The 26,951-nt window shown below is 33.0% G+C and overlaps 1 protein-coding gene across 1 annotated transcript; it reads left to right on the top strand.

Annotated features, from left to right (window-relative positions):
* Positions 1–824: 824 nt before the first annotated feature.
* On the top strand, positions 825–19,371 carry si:ch211-27e6.1 (serine/threonine-protein kinase H1 homolog). Its single transcript, XM_056469875.1, has 3 exons — positions 825–1,228; positions 5,326–6,031; positions 19,057–19,371. Exons 1-3 carry the CDS (start codon positions 945–947, stop codon positions 19,369–19,371), a joined length of 1,305 nt encoding a protein of 434 aa, XP_056325850.1. The 5' UTR covers positions 825–944.
* Positions 19,372–26,951: the final 7,580 nt, after the last annotated feature.

Genomic DNA, 26,951 nt, shown 5'->3' on the forward strand with positions numbered 1-26,951 from the left:
GGTTATTATTATTATTATTATTATTATTTAAATAAATGTTGCCTGTTTAGTATTTATAATTTAAAAAGTGATATTATTATATCACAAATATATATGTACATATATATGAGAAATATTACATGAGTAGCAGTGCGAGGGGGCTGTATACGAGTGTGATATTGCGTTTATACAACAGTTCGAATACATAATCGTGTATATAAAAAAGAAGATTAAACATGGAGAGTCTAGAAACCCTTTTGTAAGAGGAACTACTTTCTTCCGACATTTATTCATTCATTCATTCACATCTGCAGCTGACGTCAGAACAACAGAAATCGTTGCTCATTCACTAACGTCACTTTAGAGCTAGTGTTAGAATGATTCTCTAGCGTAATGTCTAAAGTGATGACTAAACAGGCGATTTTACTCACATTTTAAGGTTTAAATTAAAAGTCTGTGTGCATGTAGCCCAGTGTGGTGTTTCGGCTCATTTTAAATAGGTAGTCAGAACAAAAATGAAGTATATTTTTTTAGCAATGTAAAAAAATGCAGTGTTCCACCCAATTCCTGCCTTCTGTCCCAACACAAATCAATTAAATTCATTTAATTGTTTTTACAAAATGTAATTGGACAACATAAACCAATTAAGTTGCCCCCCCCCCCCCCCCATCCCCCAAAAAAACAGCTCAGGAATTGTGTAGATGCAGCTCATTTTAAATAAGTAATGTAAACAAGCAACAAAAATCTTCTTTTTCTGAGTGGGTGTACATCTTGTTTCCTCTACAGGTGATCATGAGTGTGTGTTTGTATATTGTCAGAGTAATGATGCTGCGTTTAAAGTCTCCTGAATCAAACAAGCGTCGCTCAGGTGTGAATTCTGACACCTGCGCTGAAACTCCAGCAGCTGCACAACCTCTAACAAACCCAAAAGCAGCACCAGTGAAGGTCTGGAAGGAGGATTTCCAATGCTTCTCAAACCTCGTAAGGTGTTTATAATGGGAAGCAGCTCCGGAAAAGTCCTACCCGAGTCTTCCTCTTCCAAAAAGGGATATTTTTGCCTCTTCAACTCGGTTGTGATCTTCAACAAACAAGAGTCTGAGGGTGAGAAGTGTGTGGAGAAACAACAAACCTGGCTTTGGAAGAAGAGAAGAGACGGAGGAGCTTCGGGAGAAGAGCTTCATCTGGAGGAAAACATTGAGAATCGCAATGCAAAGTTCCGTGCCAAGTTTGATCCACGCGTCACTGCCAGGTACTGTTGATCTGCTTACTCTGGTTGTGTTCAGAATAGTTTACCGCATACTGAAAAACCCGTATATACAAGTCACATGCAAGTGCATCACTGACAAAAAGGATTTGTTGGATTTACTCATTTTTTAAGGTAAGTAGTTGCAAACTATTTCTATGGGCTGAATTTAAACAAGCAATTAAGTTGAACATTACTAAATTTAATTTGTTTGTTGAAATTCAACCCATAGAAATTGTTTGCAACCACTTACTAAATTTTCAGTGCACTATATACAGCTGAAGCCAAAATTATTCAGCCTTCCTGTGAAATCTGCATTTATTTTTAAATATTGGAAATAAGTGATGTTAACGGATTCTGGTAATTACATATAAAGCTCTGCATGGTCAGGCACAGCTCAATATTCAAGATCTTTTACATAGTCACTCATGTAGCCGGTCTCAGAGGTCTTCTGGCAAAGACCTTTTAGCTATTCCCAGAACACGTTTTAAAGGGCCATGAAACCCCCCTATATATAGTTGAAGTCAGAATTATTTGCCCCCCTGTATTATTAGCCCCCCTGTTTATTTTTTTTCCCCAATTTCTGTTTAACGAAGAGAATATTTTTTCAACACATTTCTAAACATAATAGTTTTAATAACTCATCTCTAATAACTGATTTATTTTATCTTTGTCATGATGACAGTAAATAATATTTGACTAGATATTTATCAAGACACTTCTATACAGCTTAAAGTCACATTTAAAGGCTGAACTAGGTTAATTAGGTTAACTAGGCAGGTTAGGGTAATTAGGCAAGTTGTTGTATAAGGATGGTTTATTCTGTAGACTATCAAATATATATATATATATATATATATATATATATATATATATATATATATATATATATATATATATATATATATAGCTTAAGGGGGCTAATAATATTGACCTTAATATCATTTTTGAAAAATTAAAAAATGCTATTATTCTAGCCAAAATAAAATCAGACTTACTCCAGAAGAAAAAAATATTATAGACATACTGTGAAAAATTCTTTGCTCTATTAAACATCATTTGGGAAATATTTAAAAAAGAAAAAAATTCAAAGGGGGGCTAATCATTTTGACTATATATATATATATATATATATATATATATATATATATATATATATATATATATATATAGTATCATTTATATCTGTAGTTTTAAATACAAATTGTTCTAAAAAGTATATGCTTTGATTTGTTTATATATATATATATATATATATATTATGAACAAATTATATATATTGTATATAGTGTGTGTATATATGTGTATATATATATATATATATATATATATATATATATGTATGTATGTGTGTGTGTGTGTGTGTTTGTATATTCTATCTATCTATATAATATCTATATCTATCTATATAATATAAAGGTCTCAACAAATTCTTGTGCTCATCAAGACTGCATTGATTTGATTAAAAAAATAGTAAATTGGTAATTATTGAGAATTATTATTGCATTTTGAAATGTTTTCTATCTGAATATAGTATATAATATTAAATAATTTATTAATGTGTGAAATCATTTATTTCTTTGATGCAAAGATTTTTTTGTAATTTGCTGATCTGTTTGTTAAGGAATATTAAAAGTTCAAGAGAAATGTTTTATCTAAATCTTTTTTTAAACATTTATAAATATTATTTTTATCAATTTAGTGTTTCCTTACACATATTAGTTTACATATTTAGTAAGTAACGGTCAGAATAAACTTTTTCCTAAATCTTTTTTTCTTCAATCTTTTTCCTAAATCAAGACTTTATCAAGATTTTATCCTGACTGAAGATATTAGGTATTACTCATAAATTATATTATATTAAGCATCACAGAATTACAGCCATATACACATTAACATATTGTTTAGCACAGTGTTTTCTGGATAGTGGCATAAACATTATTCCTTTAGACTGGATGACAGAATGAAGATATCAGGGCTGACATGTCAATTACAGATTGCTGCTGTAATGAAATGCTTTATTATATTTATTAGTCCTCTAGTGCCACTTGCAGCAATCAATACCAGCCTAAAAGTAATAATGAAATGTAATTTATTAAGTAATAATGTGATGTAATTTAATTTGATGCATCCAATTACTGCAGCACAACAGTGGCTCACAGCAGATCACTCTGTGTTCCTCTGGGTTATTACAGTAATAATTATATTATATAGTAAAATCTTTAAAATATTAATAATATAATTTTAAATAATAATAATGTGAAAAACACACACCGGAAACTCTAACTGTATTTTTATTATCGAAGTGAAATTAAAGGGAAATAGGAAAATAAAAACACAGTTTATTAGTATTGATAAAAGTAATAATGAAATGTAATTATAAATTGTTAAACGTGTGCATTTATTAATTTGTTAAAAATAGACCTTTTTAATAGCTTTTTAATAGACACAAAAAATGTATTATTAAAAGTAACATAATTGTTTTAATTATTAATTGCTTATTAATTATTCAAATAATGTGATAATTTTTATATATCATATTAAATTAAATCTTTAATAAAAAAAAATTAAAAAGTAAAATTTAAATAAAATATAAAATAAAAATATTTTCGGGTGTAAAATTTAAACTGAAAATAGGATGATTTAAAAATATATATTCAAATTATTTTAAAAAATATATAAGAAATTATAATAGCATCTATATTGTGGTCATTTAAAAAAAAATTGATGATGAAATGATTCATAATTATAAACATTTTTTAACATTTGCAATGCTGTTTTTATTTTATCATGCGTGATTAACTCTATTAATGTGTGCGATTTTTATTTTTCTATATTGTCCTCCAACACACCAACAATAAATTCAGATGTTCTATATTTGCCTTTAAAGTTCATGAGAAATCAAAATTTACAATGTTATACATTAGGACATTGTTATATATTAGGTGAACAGTTAATCCACTAAATTAATCTACTGGGAAAAAAATGGTTTGGGTAATCTGTCTTCCTCCACAATATTCTTAACTATGCCCCCTTACCATTAAGCTGCGGTCACACTGGGCTTGTCCTCCCATAGACTTCCATTCATTCGCACGCGAATGCATCAGACCGGAAACGCAAGGTCATGCGTTAAGTTTCGCATGTTGCTGCAGTGCAAAGTTCAAGCTTGGTAAACTCTGACCTGCTAAATCGCATCACTTGACTGCGTGAGACCAATCGAGGATCAAAACAGGACCTCTCTGGACAGAAATTTAAAACATGGAGCAATCGCTCACTTTATTAATGTCTAATTATCTTGTTTAATCCCGCCCCTTTTCGCAGCGCCGCACGACAGAATTTCGCACACACAAAGCCCGGTGTGACCGCAGCTTTAGTTTACTGTGAGGGAATGATGCGTAAAAAGGAAGCCCCGCCCTTTACTTAAAATTCAGTTTCTGTTGAAGCTACATTAACATATCAAAATAGAAGTACCAGCCAGTTCACATGAAATTTAAAGTTAAATGAGCTTAAATTTAACAAGTTAAAAGCAATCTCATGAAAAACAGATTACAAAAGGTAATCCTGGTAAAATAAAGGTTTATATAATTTTGAAAAAAAATGTAGTAACCCTGCTGATGATATGTTTAAAGTCTGCGTAAACCAAAAGTGGTGAACATTTAGGTTTTTTTTATATTATGGCGCAGATCCTAGAGAAATTGAATATTAAATGAGAAAACAGTGGGAGTGGCTTGTTTTTTTTTTACTGCCAGCTGATTGGATATAGTAAAGTATATAGTAAGTCATTCAGAAATATCAGGAAAAGGGTTTCGGGAGAGTTCTTACAATCTAACAGACTCCTCCTGCTCACCATTTCTGTTTGTTGTCAAAACAGACAGTTGGAGGGACGTGGTTAAGTGTTTTAGCCACACCCAATATCTCAGACAGACGTAATCTGAGAATTTAACTGGAAAAAGCAAGTGCTTTTTTTTAGATTTAACTTTAGAGCAAACTTTTTTTTCTTAATGACATGCGCAGATGAATTGATCACCACAAAACTAACAATGTGTGCTAACAAAATCAATACGGTTCATTTTGATTTCATGTGTACTTTAAATGTGTTATAGATATGAGATCCAGGCTCTGATTGGTCGTGGCAGCTTCAGTCGAGTGGTTCGCGCCGAGCACAAACAAACTCGCCAACCCTTCGCCATCAAACTCCTAGATCTCAGAGCTCCGGCGGGTCTTGAATCCTGCCAGGCGGAGCTCAGGGTCCTGCGACGAGTCAACCACCCCAACATCATCCGGCTGACGGAGGTCTTTCAAACCCTACACCGCGTCTACCTAGTCCTGGAGCTGGCCACGGGTGGAGAACTGCTGGAGCGGGTGCTTTCCCGAGGAACATTCAGAGAACGGGATGCAACCAAAGCCTTATTGATGGTAACCAGTGGCCTGGCGTACCTGCACAATCTGGGGGTCATCCATAGAGACCTCAAACCTGAAAACCTGCTCTACTACCATCCCGGACAGGACTCGCGGCTGATCATCACAGATTTCGGGCTGGCGTGTTGGGATAAGTCCGTACAGAGGGATGATCTGGAGTTGACTGCGGGATTTGAGGAAAAAGGTTGGGCATTGAGGACGCTCTGCGGGACGCCCGAGTACCTGGCGCCGGAGATGTTGGCACGGAGAGGCTGTGGCAGAGCGGTGGACATGTGGGCGCTGGGCATCATCACATATGTCCTGCTGAGCGGATCATTGCCCTTCGACCACAGCAGCCGAGCCAAACTCTTCAGGGCCATTCTCAAGGGCTCTTACAGCTTCCATGGGGAGGTGAGTGTCTGTGTTTTTTCCTCTTTCAGGGTACAGATGCAGACCTAAGAGCATGAAAGCATAGGCTGAGGGTGAACAAACTCCAGAGTAAAGGCCTGTTCACACAATATTCTGAATGCTTTCGGCAGAATTCAAATGAGCCATTTTAATCTACATTAATCTAGAGTAATTTCAAGATTACAGTGAGATTAATCTAGTTTAAAAAAATTCTATGCCCATCTATACTTTTATTATATACTGCTACTCAGTTAACATGAAAACGACTGTCATATTTCCTAGCTCCTCTAAAAGACCCGCCCTCAAGAGGCTCTGATTGGTCAGCTAACATAATGTGCTGTGATTTGCGGATCGGCTCCACGTCACACCGCTACAAGCACGTGCTTTATCTCTGTGCAAACAGTCAGTCAGAGAAGCTGTCAGATCAGACAGAAAAATGAAGAGCACACAGCTCAACCTCATACCTGCTCTCTAAACTGACATCTGACAAGTGTCTTTCACATATATTCGGATTAAGCATGTGTAAGTAATATAAAACGTTCACATTTCTTTTGTGAGTTTGTTATTTGAGAATTAAGAATGCACGGAAAGCGTCCGCATAGAGGGACACTGCAGCGCTGCTAAAGATTGTGACTGCTTACAGCGGTTTTACGGATAAATATGAATTAGTAGCTAAATTATTAATTGTGCCAAACAGCATTTCCCTTTGTTTACATCCGTGTTTACATCTTCGCTACAACATACCATTAACATTAGAAACGGTGCATGTAATTGATCAATTTTAACAAATAAAAACACTTACAGGTTGTGGCTCACAATCCACAGCTTAGTCGGTTTGGGGGAGTTTTAGCTGAATCCAGCACTGAACTGGGAGATTCTGGAAGTTTTCCTTTGTCAAATGCTAGCTATATATTTTTATAATGCTCTGGACCATAATTAAAATTAAACTGTAAGCACTTCTGGCTTTGTGTCGTGTCCTTTGCATATGTTTTATGCAGTGGATGCCCTTCCAGCCGCAACCCAGTACTGTGTCACATTCACACACATACACTATGGCCAATTTAGCTTACTCAATGCACCTCTACTGCATGTGTTTGGACTGTGGAGGAAGTTGAAGCACCCAGAAACCCACGCCAACATGGGGAGAGCATGCAAACTCCACACAGACATGCCAACTGGCCTAGCCCAGACTCAAACCAGTGACCTTCTTGATGTGAGGCAACAGTGCTAACCACTGAGCCACCGTGCCACCCTATTTTCCAATATATTCAAATAGAAATCAATTATTTTCTTTTTAAATAATATTTCTCAGTGTTTCGGTTTGTAATATGTTGTGGTATGTTGACTTTTTTTGTATATTGTTCAAGATCTTCATCATCATGATCTGAATATGATCTAACCAGACCAGAGTGTAAAATAAGGAGCAAATAGAGATTGTGTATGTGTGTGTGTGTGGGAGGGTGAAATCTGGTCACCTGTGTAAACAGCCACCAGCTACTTGACTGATGTGATGTGTGTGTGAGGTGAGAGGTGGTAATCAGAGGGGAAGAAGCTTCACCACAGGGCTTTTATCACCTTTAAACTGCAAACACACACACACACATAGGTTTCTTTATCACTTCCAGCCCCCAGAGCTGTGAAATTACAGGTGCAGCAGTACAACAATAATTGCTGATCTCTGGAAGAGAAAACGAGCATTAACCATGAAGCTCTTTATAATCCTGCTGCTCACAGACAGTAATCAAGCACATGTCGGAATTATTATTAGTCTTATTACTGTTTTCTGGACACAGAGTCACTATATAACTGGTAGTTCAAGAGCAAGATTATAATAAGAGGGTTAATATCTGTCATGTCATGCATTGGCATGGAGACACAGGCGATAAATCCATAGTCATACACCCACCAACCTGATTTCACCAAGTAAGGCAAGGCAAGTTTATTTATATAGCACATTTCATACACAGTGCTGTTTAATGGAATAACTGATTAGCCCTACACATGTTAGTCATTCACACTGTTAACCATTAAAAATATAACATTTAAACATTCTTTTTTTAATATAAAATGATGTGTGGACCTTAAAATTGGTTTAAAACAATTAAAAACTGCTTACAAGTAAAACAAATAAGACTTTCTCCTGAAGAAAAAAAATATAGGTGTAGCGGCTTCCAATTGCCGCTATTGTTGGTAGAGTGAGCGAGTTTTTAACGCGTAAAGTCAGAGTCCGTAGGCAAAATAGATGCAAATAAAAACGACTTCATTTTACAATCAACAGAATTACTTCATCACTTTTCCTTAATCTATATGCACACTTCTCTGTTACCTTAAGTTGAGTTGAGTTACTTCACGTCACGTTACGGTCAAAAACTGTGTGCTTCCTACCAACGCTCTCTTCCATGCAGTGAAGCCACAGTTATATAGTCTGGTACTGACACCTTGTGGCCAATCGCCAATTTACAATGTATGGCTCCTACAATAGGAAATACTGTGAAAAATTCCTTGCTCTGTTAAACATCATTTGGGAAATATTTGAAAAAAAAAAAACACAGGAGGGTGGGTAATTTTGCCTTCAACTATATATATATATATATATGGCATGGGCCGGTATAAGATTCTGACGGTATGCTAACCTTGGATTAAAATATCACTGTATTACAGTATTGTGGTTACTTCTCTAAAATATATTCTTTTTAAATGTCTTGAAATTCAGGGTAAAAAACTATTTTTTTTTCACCCTTTGAATACAATATATTTGATTTTGAGAAACACTTAAAATATTTTGGAACAGTAAACATGTCAGGCTAAATAATTCATATGAATCATTGACTGCTGTCTTCATTAGTTTCAAAAACGCAGATTTCTTTACAATTTAAAATGGTATCTTTGGATATCTTTTCTGCTGGAGATACTGTTGTCCTAAAAAAATGAACAAAAAAAAAGCATAAATAAAAAATCTTACACATACCTTAGGAACAGAAAATTTGGCGGTTTTAAAACCTCGACTATTCCAAACCGCGGTATACCTTGAAAACGATTATATTTATATATATATATATATATATATATATATATATATATATATATATATATATATATATATATATATATATAATGAAAAGTAACTAGTAACTATTTACTTGAGTCATTTTTTCATCATATACTTTTTTACTTTTACTTGAGTAACTTTTAAAATTCTTACTTTTACTTTTACTTGAGTAAAAATTTCCGCAAGTACTTTTACTTTTACTTGAGTATAGATTTTGGATACTCTACCCATCTCTGAAGGCAAGTGGCGTTTAGCGGCTTTTGCCAACAAACTGTTATTTCTGAATGCGCTGATGTTAGGATTTAGATGATTTGAAGCAAATCTACTTGTTGAATGTGCTACGTGCCTAAAGCATTCACTCAATGTCATTAGCTCATTTTTGGCGCAAATGGCGTTTAGCCTGTTGCATCTGAACTCTTCATGTTTACTCATAGGCGTAGGGTGTTTTTTTTTAAACAATGACTTTTTGTTTAAACAATTATGCTGAATGTGGGGCGGCACGCTGGCTCAGTGGTTAGCACTATCGCAGCAAGAAGGTGGTTTGAAACCCAGCTAGGCCAGTTGGCATTTGTGTGTGGAGTTTGCATGTTCTCCCCGTGTTCGCATGGGTTTCCTCCGGGTGCTCCGGTTTCCCCCACAATCAAAACACATGTGGTATAGATAAACAGAATAAGCTAAATTGGTCGTAGTGTATGTGTGTGAATGAGTGTGTATGGATGTTTCCTAGTGTTGGGTTGCGGCTTCAAGGGCATTCGCTGTGTAAAACGTGCTGGATAAGCTGGCGGTTCATTTCAATGTGGCAACCCCTGATGAATAAAAGGATAAGCTGAAGGTGAATGAATGAATGACACTCAATGTGGTGTGAAGTAATAAAGAAATTATGTATATATATATATATATATATATATATATATATATATATATATATATATATATATATAAGCAAAAAGTGACAGTAAATATCATAGCATAATATTTTCACTTTTGATCAGTCCATTTTATTAACTTGTTTATTTTTTAATCAAATAGTTGTTAATAAGGCTTGATGCTTTTTAAATGGTATTTTTTGCTCTTTCAGATGATGTTTCCATGGATTTTCTAAAACTTGTGATTCATTTTTAAAGCCTGCACCTTTATTTTCTTCAATGTTAAAGTTAATGAAAGCTTCTTGCCGTGGCGTCATGCTGAGCGCTGAACGCACCTGTGATAATTCAGTGCAAATGTGTTTCATCTCACTCGTTTGACCTGATGATCTCTCTCATTTAATCCTACACTGAGGATACACTGAAGCCTCTGGAGAACACAACAACAACAACAGCATAAAAAACAACAGAACCTTTGTTCATTAAAGCCTCATTTCATCCCTCATTTTTGCATCTCGCTGTGAATTCAAGCTTTGGAGTATATTTAGAAACTAGTTAGTCATCCTTTACTGGTTAAACACACGCGCAGCACACTTCTGCACAGATTTAAAGAAGACATATCATGCAGTTTTCATAGGATGTCAAATAAGTTAAAGTCAAATTTGTAAAACATTAAGTAACGATGAGGGCAGCATGGCGGCGGAGTGAGTAGCACAATCGCCTGAGCAAGAAGGTCACTGGTTCGAGCCCCGACTGGGTCAGTTAGCATTTCTGTGTGGGGTTTGCATGTTATCCCCTTGTTTCTTCCGGGTGCTCCGGTTTCCCTCACAAGTCCAAAGAGGTGGTAAAGGTGAATTGGGTAAGCTCAATTATCCGTAATGAGTGTGTATGGATGTTTCCCAGAGATGGGTTGCAGCTGGAAGGGCATCCGCTGCATAAAACATATGCTGGATAATTTGGCAGTTCATTCCGCTGGGGCGACCCCAGATTAATAAAGGGACTAAGCCGAAAAGAAAATAATGAATGAATAAATAAAGATGAGGATATTTTAGGTGGTACGATGGCTCAGTGGTTAGCACTGTCACCTCACAGCAAGAAGATCACTGGTTCGAGTTCAGGCTGGACCAGTTGGCATTTCTGTGTGGCGTTGGCATGTTCTCCCCATGTTTGAATGGGTTTCCTCTGGTTTCCCCCACAGTCCAAAGACATGCACTATAGGGGAATTGAATGGACTAAATTGGCCATAGTGAATGGGTGTGTATGGGTGTTTCCCAGTACTGGGTTGCAGCTGGCTGGGCATCCGCCGTGTAAAACATATGCTGGAATTCCCTACTGTAAATATATCAACACTCAAATTTTTGGTAATTAATTCCCTCATTTTTCATGGATCACCACAGTGGAATGAACTGCCAACTATTCCGGCATATGATTTACTCCGCGAATGCCCTTCCAGCAGCAACCCAGTACTAGGAAACACCTATATCTTTTACTAATATAAACGCATGATTTTCCCCCGTGGCAAATAGCTGTCCATGATGTGTGTATATTTTGGGTTTTGTTGATTGTTAATTAAAAATAAAAACCTTTTAAAAATGTGTTGTTTATATGTTATATATATGTTATGTTTTACAAATGTTATATCCCTATAAAGGAAACAAATACCATCAACCCGTTTTAAGAGAAATATTTTTTTGCTTAGTCTATTTTTTAGCTTAGTCTAACTCAGGCTATATATGAAAGATCATTTCTTTTGCAATCCAACATATTTTTTTTTTAATTAAATTATGAAAACCGCTTACATCACACGTTTTTTTAATAAATCATGTATTATTACGTGTTTTTAAATGCAAGTGCTTATATTTATTAAGCGAGTCTTTGTTATAGTGCAGAGACGGGCGTTCAAATGCAGTGGTGTAAAGTAACACATTACAAATCCTCAAACTACTGTAATTGAGTAGTTTTTCTCAGAAATTGTAATTTACTAAGTGGTTTTATAAACATGTAATTTTACTCTCACTTGAGTACATTTTTACTGCTGTATCTGTACTTTTACTCCACTACTTTCCTTCAACCTGCAGTCATTTCTTTATTTTTTATGGGGATTAGAAAAACCAGTCCTGTGATTCCCGTCCAATCAAATCACACATAGAATGTAAATCACATCTTAATGAACTACCATAATGACATGGGCGATTTATAATTGCAGCAAACTGTTTGGAAACATTAAAAGTGTTCAAGTGTTCATAATGACCGAAATGGTTTTAAACACCCAGCAGGCACAAGACGTCAACATGACGTCAGATTGACATTGTACCCCAACGTCATAGGGACTTTGCAGTTTGTTTGGAAATGAAAATCAGGTTGATGTCAGGCCGACATCAATGTTTAACATCAAACTTAAAATCAACCAAGTATCAATGTCTAATGGTGTAACAGCTTGACGTTGTGTGGACGTTATCACAATGACGTCTATCAGACGTTGGATTTTAGTTGCCATAGCTGACTTATAAATGTCAGTATTTGATGTCAATATGAAGATCAATAATAAGATGTTGGCTCAACATTGGATTTTGGTCACTCTCCAACGCAACCTAAAATCAACCAAATATTAATGTCGTTGTTGGACATCAAAATAACGTTGTCCTTAGACGCTGACTAAACATTGAATTTTGGTCACCTGACATCACAACCTAAATCTAACCTAATATTACAGTTTTTTACAGACGCTAGGACACATTTCTCAACACTTAAGTCACTTTTGCAAAACTCTTCACACAATGAGCACAACAGAAGTCTATGTGGGCTAATCTGAGGATCAATTCTCATTGTTTTGGCACAAAATGGATTCAATGACTCAACTTTTATCAATTCTTTTCTCACTCAGACACAACAACTGCCAAAACTCTTTGTACGTACAGGACATTTTGCACATGCTTACATCCTGTTTTCAAAACTGTTAAACTTATGTTCAACACAGTAACATCATGCAAAACTGAATAATACAACACATATTTGAAACATATTCCACATCTAAAAATGCAGTTTAACCAGCCACAGCTAATTGTCATTGTAGGTGAACATCTGTAGAGGTGTTAGTCTTTCAATTTCATTCCAAAAGGAGACAACAGCTGAATAGGTTTGTATTGTGATGTAAAAAACACATTAGATTAGCATGACTATTGTATCTGTATCAGTGGGTGGTGTGTTAACAAATTCTTGATTTATGGAATTACTTAGTGCAAAAACATTTAAATAAATAAAGGACATAAAATATTGAGGAATTCTGCATCATGTCTGATTCATTCCAGTAACATGTATTGCAGTTATAAATAATATATACTGCAGTTATAAACAGAGATGTGTCCATGATTTACACAAGAAAACACTGTAATGCTGCATGTTGTTAGTGTTTTTTAGCTCATTGTTTTGTGAGTGACGAAGTGTGTTTGTCGGCTGTCAATCTTTGCTAGTGTTCTGGAAGAATGAGTTTATTTGAGACCTGAATAAAGTGTTTTGGTAGTTGCCATGCATTTTGAATGTGAAATAAATTCAGTTTTGAATTCACTTTTATTTGTATAGCGCTTTTACAATGTAGATTGTGTCAAAGCAACTTCATATAGAAGATTATAGTGAATTGAAACAGTGTAACTGCTTTGCCAAGCTGAAAGTCGGTTAGGAGAACTGTGTGAAGTGACTGAGAAATGGGTCCTAGTGTCTGTTAAAAACTGTAACGTCTGACATTGTATAACTCAATACACTACAGAATGATACGTTTACACATATCCTCAAATTACATGTAAATGAATCAGCATAATGCTCACTACTCACTACTCTTGAGTACTTCTGAAAGGTCTACTTTTTACTCTGATACTTTGGGTAATATTTACAACAGATACTTTTACTCTACTTGCTCTACTGTACATGTTTAGAATGGTACTTTTACTAAAGCATGATTTTTCAGTGCACTTTCCACCACTGGTCAAATTAGAAAGGGGGGTTGATTTGATGTACAAGCATTTGGTTGGAAGTTTGATTCCGTGGCTCCATCAGTTAGTCCTTCTGAGCATGCCCAGGCTCCAATTTCAGCAGTTTTTTTGTGACAGTTTGTGCCTGTCATTAGGCGTTTCGCATTCAAAACGTTCAATGGAAAAAGGCGCTGTCGAGTCATCCATATTGTCTTATAGTCATTGGTTGGAAACGTGCAGATTAAGTGGTGGTAACACATAATAAGACCCCAATTCTGTGTCACTACTAGCTGGAAACGCTTGTTTTAAAGTAACTGTAGTTTGCTTTTCACATTTTCTGCATTGGCAGATGCACAAAAGACCTGATTATAGTACTTAAACACAGAAAAAGACAGATTTTTATGATTTTACAGTCTAAAGTCTAATATCAGAGAACTCATTTTTTACATCTGGCTGTGAGTTGAAGTGCAGTGCTTTTGTTGTGTAATTAGAAACTAGTCAGCCATCTTTTCCAGGTTAAACACATGCAGGCACGCTGCACGCTTCTGCATAGGCATATACTCAAGCCGATGAATACGCAATCGCTGGGCAGGACAGAATGATAGATTGAAGCGCAGAACAGCAGAGGTAGTTTTTGCACTCGTGCTGTGTTTTATTGTTGTCAGATTTGTCTCTTCTTGATGAAATCACTGAATCCTTTACTTCACTACACACTGACCACAGCAGGACTAATGTGCTTTAATGCGTTCTTGTAAAACTCACACACACACAGACACACACCATCTTTTTTTCTGTGTGTTTGAATGAAACTGGTGCTTTATGTTGTATTCGTTAGCTGGAGACTCGGTATTGTCAATTTCATGGCTGATTAATTGTGTGTGTGTGTGTGTGTGTGTGTGTGTGTGTGTGTGTGTGTGTGTGTGTGTGTGTGTGTGTGTGTGTGTGTGTGTGTGTGGTCAGAATTCAGCATGCAGCATCCAGTTATTGCCTTTTGATGCAGTTTGTTGTGAAAATGGCTTTTGCAGTCTATGTAAATGAGGAGGAAAATCATATTAAATTAATTGTGTTCAAAGCCAAGATAACTGAAAAAGAACTCGAATAACTTATATTAAATGAATGAAGTGATTATTTAATTAATGCATTTGTTTATTTATTTGTTTGTTTATTAGTTATTTGTGTTATTTTTTATTTTAATTTCTTTTTTATCAAATGAGTTATCGCACTTCATGTTTGTACATTATCCAATCTGAATTTAAACTAATATTTTCAGTTTTTATTTGTTTATTTCTTTATTTCTTAATTTGGTTATTTATTTGTTTGGTTGTTTGATTTGATTTATTTTAATTAATTAATTTATTTATTAGTTAATTATATGATTTAATTAGTTTTTTTATAATTAATTTTATCATTTATTTTTTACTTGATCAGATTTGTTTGGTTGTTTATTTATTTATTTATTTTAGTTATTTATATATTTATTTATTTATTATTTAATTACTTATTTTTATCATTTAATTTATAATTATTATTTTTTATTATTATTATTGTTATTATTTTACTTGATCAGATTTGTTTGATTGTTTATTTATTTATTTTAATTATTTATATACTTATTTATTTATTATTTAATTATTTTTATCATTTTTTTATAATTATTATTTATTATTATTATTTTATTATTTTACTTTATCAGATTTGTTTGGTTGCTTATTTATCTATTTTATTTATTTATATATTTATTTATTATTTGATTAGTTATTTTAAAAATATATTTTATTATCATTATTTTCATTTATTTATTTGCTTATTTTACTTGATCAGATTTGTTTGGTTTTTTGTTTATTTATTTCTTTATTTTAATTATTCATATATTTATTTATTATTTAATTAGTTTTTTTTTTATTATTATCATTTTCATTTATTTATTTGTTTATTTTACTTGATCAGATTTGTTTGGTTGTTTGTTTATTTATTTATTTATTTATTTTATTTATTCATATATTTATTTTTTATTTATATAGTTATTTTTTTATTTATTTTATTATCATTTTCATTTATTTATTTGTTTATTTTACTTGATCAGATTTCTTTGGTTGTTTGTTTGTTTATTTATTTATTTATTTTATTTATTCATATATTTATTTTTTATTTATTAATTTTAATTATTTATATATTTATTTCTTATTTAATTAGTTATTTTTATAATTTATTTTATTATCATTATTTGTTTTTACTTGATCATTTATGATTTTACTTGATTATTTATTTCTTATTTAATTAGTTGTTTTTAGAATTTTTTTTACTTTATCAGATTTGTTAAGTTATTTATTAAGTATTTATACAATTTATTTATTTATTTATTATTTAATTAGTTATTTTTACATTTTATTTTATTATTATTAATATTTATTTATAATATTTTTTTTTACTTGATCAGATTTGTTTTGTTGTTTGTTTATTTATTTAAGTTATTTATATATTTATTTATTATTTAATTACTTATTTTATAATTAATTTTAATATCCTTATTTTTATTTTTTATTTTTTTTACTTGATCAGATTTGTTTGGTTGTTTATTTTTTATTTTAATGATTTATATATGTATTTTTTATTTAGCTAATAATAATAATAGTTTTTTTCTTCTTCTTGTTTTTCTTCTTCGTATTATTATTATTAATATTATTATTATTTATTTTGTAAATTTATTTATTTTTATTTATTATATATTTTTTTTTTGCTTCATCAGTGTTAAAAATTGATGGATGACATTTTATTTCTAACAAATCCATGGAGACATTTCTGTCATTTACATTTAAAGCTCATTCAAGTAATAACTTTTGAAATGAATTTATTATTATTATTATTTATCATTATTGTTTTCATAAGCAAAAAGTTGTGACTATTATATTATATTATATTATATTATATTATATTATATTATATTATATTATATTATATTATATTATATTATTCAAAAAATAATTATAAATCCATAAATTTTACATTGATTTATTATAAATGACTATTTAACAATTGTTTCATAAGCATTTACAACAAACAATGTTTTTCACTATCATAATTTTGTGCATTATGTATAAATTATGTATAAATATATAGGATGTTTACAGTTGCAAAGAGATTTGACAATGTCCTGTATATTCCAGCAACAATTTAACATCACAATCACTGATTTTAACAACTTTGCTTTTCATGGTTTTATTCTATACTATAAAATATAATCTATAAGAGCTTCAGATGGTTATGAAGTTGTTCGAGTTAGCAGTGAGTCATAGATCTATTCAAAACTGGTGACATTTATTGACTAATGTCTTCACATTCAGACGGCGACATGGCGAAAATGCCATGTTGTGTATCTAATGCAGCTTAAGAGGCAGAAGCGTCTCTGGATCGGGTCAGTGATGGTCAGCTTGTCTTTGTACTCGTTGACATTTACATTTCGCAGCCGTAATGAGACGATGCTCTTCTAAACACTCACTAAATGCACAACCAGCAGAGAATGGAGAGCAGGCTTTCATTAGGACAGGAGGAGATGCTGGAGATTGTGATTTACAGATTAATATAAAGATTCTGTGGAAGATTGTTTCTGAATCAGATCTGTGTACAGTCAAAATAATCATTTATATTTATAAAGTGTTTTCAGCATCTCCTCTTTGATGACAGAGTGTGATAAAATGCCAACGTTTTGTATGTTTTATTTTATTTCATCTTATTTTATTTTTAAATAAATGTATTTTATTTTTAATCATTTTTAAGTTAGATTTATTTCTTTTTATTTTACATTTTATTTTATTTTATTTTTAATTTAATTAATTTAATTTTTAATTACATTTATGTTATTTTAGATTTAATTATATTTTATTTTTAAATAAATATTTTATTTTATTTAAATGTATTTATTTTATTTTTATTACATTTTATTTTATTTTTAAATGTAATTCTATTTTATTTGATAATTTTTATTTTATTTATTTATTTAATTTTTAAATTATATTTTATTTGTTTTTATTTTATTTTATTTTTAATTAATTTTTAATTTTATTTTTAATTAAATTTATTAATTTTATTTTATAAATGTATTTTGTTTTAATTACATGTATTTTATTTTATATTTTATTATATTTAATTTTTAATTAAATGTTTTATTTTATTTTAAATAAATTGAATTTTCATTTAAATGTATTTTTTACTTTTAATTTAATTTAATTTTAATTGAATTTTATTTTTAAAAAATATTTTATTTAATTTTTAATTATTTTTACATTTTATTTTTAATTAAATTTATTTTATATTTTATTTTTAAATTAAATTTTTATATTAGATTTTTCCATTTTTATTTTATTTTAATTTATTTTAGAGTATAAAAGTTTCTTTCATGTTGTAAGTATAAAACACATTTAAAATTTTACTTTATTTTAAACCATGGTGCGGCTGCATTGATTTGTTTATTTTATTATTACTTAATTAAATTCTTGTTGTGAAATAAAACACATTTTGAATGTATTTTTAAACAATAATTCTGCTTTTATTTTTCTTTATTTGAAAAGTTTCTTAATTTGCACATTTACTTCTTTTAAAACCATGAAAAAACTGAGTCTGTTTGTTTGTTTGTCAGTTTGATTATTTTTATAATATTTAATTTAATTGTATAACATAAAAGTTTTCTTCATGTTGTAATATAAAACACACTGGAATGTTTAATGCCTTTTAAAACAGTGTGACCGCATTTGTTTTATCTGTCTGTTTGTTTTTGAATGTTTATTTTATATTATTTAATAACATTTCATAACATAAACGTTTTTATTTATTTATTTTTCATAAGAGATGAACGTAAAAGTTTCCTTCATGTTATGAGATAAAAAAACTTTCATGTATTTGTGTGTAGAAGTTTGTATATGTGGTCTGTGTAATATGAGTATGTGTCTCTGTGCGTGTGGCGTCTAGAAATGTAAACATATTATTATTCATTAATTACTATTATTTTCATTTATGATATTCATCTATATATTTATTTTTTGCTTTATCTGTATACTGTTTACGTTTTTACTTCAAACCATGTCATGACCACAATAAGATATGACTACCAACATTCACACACCCCAGAAACTCATACAAACAAACTGTGTTTTCCAGCCATGGCGGTCAGTCTCTGCTCTGGCTAAAGGCTTCATCGATGGGCTCCTGACTGTGGTCCCAGAGCAGCGTATGAGCGCAGAAGAGGCTCTCCGTCACCCATGGCTGGTCAAAATGGCGGCCTGTTCCACCAACAAGAACCTGCAGCGCTCCATATCCAGAAACCTCCAGCGTTGGTCATCCCGCGCCTCCTCCCGATCCCCCAGCTCTGCTCCTGGATCAAGGGCGTCCAGGAGCTCTGGCTCGCGTTTAGGCCTCCGAAATGGCTCACAGTGCCAGAAGAACAACACTTTCAGTGAAGGTTTAGTTTGTTAGCATGATGGACACAGAAATGTTGCGTATTCATTCATTCATTTTCTTTTTGGCTTAGTCCTTTTATTTTTCAGGGGTCACCACAGCGGAATGAACCTCCAACCTATCTAGCAAATGTTTCACACAGTGGATGCCCTTCCAGCTGCAACCCATCACTGGAAAACACCCATACACTCTCATTCACATCACTACGGCCAATTTAGCTTACCCAATTCACCTATACCACACGTCTTTGGACTGTGGGGGGAAACTGGAGCACCCGGAGAAAACCCATGACAACACGGGGAGAACATGCAAACTCCACACAGAAATGATAACTGACCCAGCCCAGGCTTGAACCAGCAACCTTCGTGCTGTGAGGCGACAGCGCTACCCACTGCGCCACCGCACCATTCATTTTCCTTCGGCTTAGTGAAATGAACCACAGAGGAATAAACCACCAACTGTTCTGGCATATGTTTTTTGCAGTGGATGCCCTTCCAGCCACCACCCAGTACTGGGAAACACCCATACACTCTAGTTATCATTACAGTCATTAAAAAAATCAGAGAGTGAAATTACTTTGTAAGTGGAAATGAATGAAAGACTTTGATATCTGCTTTATTAAAATACAGTCATTGTACCTGAAAGGTAAGTCAAGTGCATTCAATAAATTTGTATTTGTTTAATTTCGAAGCTGAATTTTTAGCATCATTATTATAGCCACATGATCTTTCAGAAAGCATCCTAATATGCTGATTTGCTGTAATCAAATGTTTATTATTGTTGTTCAGTCATTCATTCATTCATTCATTCATTCATTTTCTTTTCGGCTTAGTCCCTTTATTAATCAGGGATCGCCACAGCGGAATGAACCACCAACTTATCCAGCATATGTTTTACACAGCGGATGACCTTCCAGCTGCAACCCATCACTGGGAAACATCCATACACACTCATTCACACACATACGGTCAATTCAGTTCATCCAATTCACCTATAGCGACAGAACACAGAAACGTCAACTAACCCTGTTGAGGCTCGAACCAGCGACCTTCTTGCTGTGAGGTGAACGTGCTACCCACTGCGCTATACATAATAATAATAATAATAATGGGCAATAATAATAATGCGGTGGCACAGTAAATAGTGCTGTCGCCTCACAGCAAGAAGGTCGCTGGTTCGAGCCTCATCTGGGTCAGTTGGCATTTCTGTGTGGAGTTTGCATGTACTCCCCTTGTTTCCTCCGGGTGCTCCGGTTTCCCCAACAAGTCCAAAGACATTCTGTACAGGTGAATTGGGTAAGCTACTGTAAATTGTCCGTAGTGTATGTGTGTGAATGAGTGTGTGGTTGTATCCCAGTGCTGGGTTGCGGCTGGAAGGTCATCCGCTGCGTAAAACATATGCTGGATAAGTTGGCGGTTCATTCCGCTGTGGCGACCCCTGATTAATAAAGGGACTAAGCCGAAAAGAAAATGAAATGAATGAATAATAATAATGATAATAAATTATAAAAATAAATAAATAATAAATAATTAAAATAATAATGAATCTGATCAAGTAAAAAATAAATTAATATTGAGCACTTTTAAAATGAATTCTGAAGAATTGAAGAACTGTTGTCAAATTATGCCTTTAATCATATGAATTAATTGCTCTTTAAAGTAAATTCAAGCATACTTTTTAAACAGTAATAATATTTCCAATATTTACTGTTTTTGCTTTACTTTGAGTAAATTAAACACAGTCTTGGTGAGCAGAAGAAACTTCTTTAAAGGGGACCTATTATGCCAGCCTGATCTCACGAGAAAACGTAAGTATTTTACGTTTTGTCAGTTTAGTGGCTAATTCGTACGAGTTCAGTCGTACGAAATTGTACGATTTTAAAAAGGAGGCGTGGCACCTAGCCCCACCCCTAAACCCAACCGTCATTGGGGGATGAGCAAATCCTACTAAATATTACGAATTAGATCGTTCGAATTCATACGAATTAGCCACTAAATCAAAAAGTTACGAATTGCCGTGAGATTGTGTTGATTATGCTCTTTTTCACAAGCTGTAAAATAAGTCATGTCTTTAGAGTGTGTATTTGACGTTTCGGCTCAAAATATCAAGGCAAGGTAAGTTTATTTATATAGCACATTTCATACACAGTGGCAATAAAAGAAACCAGTATAAGAAAAATAAAAACAAATAATAAAAATGGTTAAAAAATAAAATAAATAAGCATAAAAACAAATAAAATGTGTTATAAAAGAATGAAAAAGAAGAGAAAAACATAATTGACATTTAATCACTCAATTTTTTTGTATTACTCTTTGAAACTGCCCCTTTTAGGCTTTGATCCAAATGGTCAGGCCACCATTTTGGTGACTGTCACTTTAAATTCAAATGAGATTTTTTGAAAGGGCGGAGCTGCAAATGTCTGTGCATCAGCATAGCGGCAGATTCAAAACCGTTATCACTGTGAAAACCTGAAAATGTCAAAAGAAGTGGTTCAGAGAAAGGCAGACTATATGGGGGTGTTCATTTTTGCATCATAAATCTGCACATTTATATGTTAGTCGCTGACATTATCTTCAGCAGGCTGTGATAACACTAATGGCGGATGGCTGCTTCTCACTCAGAGCTGTTTATGCTAATGTAGGAGAAATGGTCAGAAATGGACGGGACTTTCCCTCTCTGATGACACTGAAGCTACGGTCACACTGGGCTTTGTGTGTGCGAAATTCTGTCGTACGGCGCTGCGAAAAGGGGCGGGATTAAACAAGATGATTAGACATTTAAAAAAGCCAGTGATTGCTCCATGTTTTAAATTTCTGTCCAGAGAGGTCCTGTTTTAATCCCCGATTGGTCTCACACAGTCATGTGATGCGATTTCGCAGGTCAGAGTTCACCAAGCTTCAACTTTGCACCGCAGCGAACTGCGAAACTTAACGCATGACCCTGCGTTTCCGGTCTGACGCATTCGCGTGCGTATGAATGGAAGTCTATGGGAGGAAAAGCCCAGTGTGACCGCAGCTTTACAAAGGAAAAATGTCCATCAAAGTGTTTCTGCAGCCTGTTTTATATCAAGTGTGATTTAAAAATATATAATTGATTCATTTTTACCATTAGAGGCTGACTTTATTCACTTTTCTAAGTGTTTAAATCACTTATAATAAAAGTAATTGTTGCACAATAGGTCCCCTTAAACAACATTTTTTCTAAATCTCGCTGTTCTTAAACTTATAGTAGTGAAATGAACATATTCATGATGCATTTGTGCCAGTATTCATTTCACTTGTGATCTCCTACTCGTGATGAACAGGTCTGAATATTTCCACTATAAAGGGAAAAGCACAGATCAGCACCTTTGCTCGGCTCTCCCACATTCATTCCTTCATTAATCAGATCAGCCCATTACATAAACTCGCCATTCTATTTTAAAATCTACATTTTTCTCGCCGCACGTTGGACTAAAATGCAAATGGGCAGCTCAAATATAGTCTGATCTGCAGATTTTCTGTTCTGCTTTACTGGTGATAGATTAATTATGTTAAGAAATTAGTACTTTTATGCGGCGAGCATTGATCAAAAGTAAGGAAGGAAGATATTTATAATGTTACAAAAGAAGTCAAACTTTTCTGGCTTATAGTTATCATGACTATATGTTTTGAGGGCTGTTTCAATGTTTATTCAATATAATTTATCACTAGGGTGAAGCAGTGGCGCAGTAGGTAGTGCTGTTGCCTCACAACAAGAAGGTCGCTGGTTTGAGCCTTGGCTGGGTCAGTCGGCGTTTCTGTGTGGAGTTTGCATGTTCTCCTTGCGTTCGTATGGGTTTCCTCCGGGTGCTCTGGTTTCCCCCACAGTCCAAAGACATGCGGTACAGGTAAATTGGGTAGGCTACATTGTCCGTAGTGTGTGAGTGGATGTTTCCCAGAGATGGGTTGCAGCTGGAAGGGCATCCGCTGCATAAAACATGTGCTGGATAAGTTGGCAGGTCATTCTGCTGTGGTGACCCTGGATTAATAAAGAGACTAAGCCGAAAAGAAAATTAATTTATTGCTTTTCTCTGTGATATGCATATATATTATTGTGATAACGATATTTTTTTTATATATTGTGCAGCTCTAATTCAAACAAGCACATCTTTGTACTGCAGCACACTTTTTTAATGATGTACTTGTTTCAAGGATTTTTTGGAGTAGATTGTAATCTTTTCACTTGCTTTAGCTAAGTCAAGCAATTCTGCTAAATAATCATTTTGTCTCTTAGATTTTTTGTCTTGTTTCTAGTCCAAATATCTCCAAATATATTCTTAAATCAAGAAGTATTTTCTAGACAAGCCAAAACTAATGCCAAAACTAAAAACATCTATCAATGGGGTGAATAAAATAATATTGTTTTAGGTTTGAAATACCCCATTTTCCACCCCATTTTCCAGTGATAGGTTGCAGCTGGAAAAACATATACTGGATAAGTTGGCGGTTCATTCTGCTGTGGCGACCCCAGATTAATAAAGGGACTAAGCCGAAAAAAAAAATGAACGAATACTTACCCCATTGGCTGATTATTTAGCTTGTTTCACTTCATTTTTCACTTATTATTTCTGAAAACAATACTATATTTTTTACTTGTCTAGAAAATGCTTCTTAAGTTGAGAATTTTTAGATATTTGGACTTGAAACAAGACAAAAACTTGAAAAAGAAGAAAAAAGAAAGGCATTTTTGCAGTAAACAAGCACATTTAGTTGAAATATTACATCTTAAAAAAATTACAGATTTCTTAAATTAAAAAAATCTTTTCACTTTAAAAAAAATATATATTTAAATGCTCTTAAAATGTTCTTCAAGGCACCATCAATGCCAATAAACAACCTTTATTTTTAAGATTAGAGTCACATGAAAAATACTTTAGTAATATATAAATACTATAGTGTTTTTCATTCATAAAAGTATTATAATTAATCTGTTGTAGTAATTTTATCAACTTCTATAATAATATAAACAACTGACCCAATACTGTAGCAAACTGTACACTGTAAGTAAAATCCTGCAGATTTCCTTTAATTTTTAGATGAATCGAATTAACCTTTAGTCCATTGAAGTAATATTATGTTAAACTGACTTAAAACAGCTAGCATAACTTATAAAATTAAGTTAGAACATGATGAACTTCGTTTAATAAGTTACAATGAACTAAAAACATGCTGTCATGACTAATTGATATATTTTTACAGTGTAGTGCTACAATACACCACAGTTTACTTTAGTAAAAATGTAAGTATACAGTATTACAGCTTATCATTTCACTAGTTATTACTGTAGCTTTCGATTATAAAATGGTGTAAATAAATACTATATTATATACAGTTATACACACTCTAATGTAATGTGGTTGAAAAACACTATGGTATTTAGTAGATCTTACTATAATATTTATGGTTTACTTTGAAACTTTTAATTATATTTTTCTTCAGTTTTTTTTCCCTCAAGAACGAACTATTAAAAAGGAAGTAGAGACTGCCCTCTGTTGGACAATTATTCAATTGAGTGTTTATTTGTTTTCATCCATCACAGAATAAAAATATATGCAGAATATTTCAGTGTTTACAATGTGTGATAAAATGTTATTAGTGCCAATGTTTTCAATTTAATGCATTTTAATTTGCCCAACATTCATCATCATCTCCTTTGCGTATACCTTTAAGTGACTTTAATCAATTTTACATCCGCATGCTTTCTTTTCTCTGGGGATCAAATCTGAGATGGGAAATATTTAAAGAGTTTGATGTAAAGCTGATTTGTGCACTGGGTCTTTCTACTCTTGGCTCAATATCTGTGTGAGATGATTTGAAAAATGTTGCAGATGAAAATAAGACATACAATTAATAGACCAGGAAGACTGCGGCTGCTTTTGAATTCACATACAGTGTATATGAAGGTACATGAATTCATTTACTTTGGTGAAAGTCTGCTAGCATCTGTGCTTCTGAACAAGTGTAATTTGATGAGGAAATTGTTTCTTGTACCTAAAAAAAGAGTCACTTATAATTGGCCGTTATCATTAGGGTTTATAATTATACTGATCAAAATAGCAATGAAAATTGAATATTTAAATATGATTAAATTGTATTAATTTCATTAATTTAATTATTTATTTATTTTCTGTCACATTACGTTTGATCACAGTTGGCTAAATACTATAAATATATAAGTAAATACATATGACTATCAAATGTGGTCTCAATAAAAGCTGTACACACATGCACATGTTAACAATAGAAAAAGTATTAACACCTTAAACAAAAATTGGCATCACGGTGGCCCAGTGGGTAGCACGATCACTTCACAGCAAAAAGGTAGCTGGTTCAAGCCTCGGCTGGGCCATGTTGGCATTTCTGTGTGGAGTTTGCATGTTCTCCCTGTGTTGGCGTAGGTTTCCTCCGGGTGCTGAATGCAAGAGTATGTGTGTTTCCCAGGGATGGGTTGCAGCTGGAAGGGCATCCGCTGCGTAAAACATATGCTGGAATAGTTGGTGGTTCATTCTGCTGTGGCGGCTCCTGTTTAATAAAGGGACCAAGCTGAAAAGAAAATGAATAAACAAAAACTGACATGTTATAAAAAGTATTTAGATATACATAACAAAAAATAAATATAAAGGCAAATGAAAAAAAGACAATATATTTAATAATGATTTAATAAAATGAAAATTTTAATTTAAAGAACCTTTATTAATTAATATTTATCATTTTGAATTTTATTGTGAATCTTTTGTTTTTTATTATTAAATATATAGAATATAAAGATGATGACCAAATACTAAACACGAGCTCATAAAAGCAATCTACGGGACCGAATGTTGTTAAGTTGAAAGTATTTTTGACCTTCTGGTGTGGAATGTGCATGTCAGTCATTGACCACTAGAGGGAGAAAAGAGAAACTTTTCACAGTCACATGACCTGGGCTCTACACATATTCTTTATATTTATGTATATCAGATATTTACATTTCTAATTTACATTTCAAATATAATAAATAAATCCATAAGATAGGAAAAAATAAAATCCATAAAATAAAAATAATCTAAAAATGCAAATAAAATTCACTTTGTTAAATCACATAATTACATTTTCTAAACCAAAAGTTCAAAGCGCCTATTTGGGCACTATATATTGCCTATATTTATACAGAAAAAAATAAGTATGTGTGTAGGCTGCATGGTGGAGTGGGTAGCACGTTTGCCTCACAACAAGAAGGTCGCAAGTTTAAGTCCCGGTTGGGTCAGTTGGCATTTCTGTGTGGGTTTCCTCCGGGTGCTCTGTTTTCCTCCACAAGTCCAAAGACATGCAATATAGCTGAATTGGGTAAGCTAAAGTGTCTATATGTGTGTGAAAGAGTGAGTGTGTTGGGTGTTTCCCAATGATGGGTTGCAGCTGTAAGGGCATCTGCTGTGTAAAACATATGCTGGATAAGTTCGTTCATATGCTGGATAGGTTCATTCCGCTGTGGCGACCCCAGATTAATAAAGGGACTAAGCTGAAAAGAAAATGAATGAATGAATGAAATAACATAATTAAATTTTTTTTAAACCAAAAGTTCAAAGCTTTTGCCTATAT

The sequence above is a fragment of the Danio aesculapii genome, chromosome 12 (genome assembly GCF_903798145.1).
Source record: "Danio aesculapii chromosome 12, fDanAes4.1, whole genome shotgun sequence".
Classification (NCBI taxonomy): domain Eukaryota; kingdom Metazoa; phylum Chordata; class Actinopteri; order Cypriniformes; family Danionidae; genus Danio; species Danio aesculapii.

What these genes read in the sequence shown, in the direction of transcription:
- si:ch211-27e6.1 (XM_056469875.1), top strand. Translation starts at nt 945, where the DNA reads ATGCTTCTCAAACCTCGTAAGGTGTTTATAATGGGAAGCAGCTCCGGA. An exon ending in GATCCACGCGTCACTGCCAG is followed by an intron (nt 1,229 to 5,325) that starts GTACTGTTGATC and finishes AATGTGTTATAG; the next exon opens with ATATGAGATCCAGGCTCTGA. An exon ending in CTTACAGCTTCCATGGGGAG is followed by an intron (nt 6,032 to 19,056) that starts GTGAGTGTCTGT and finishes TGTGTTTTCCAG; the next exon opens with CCATGGCGGTCAGTCTCTGC.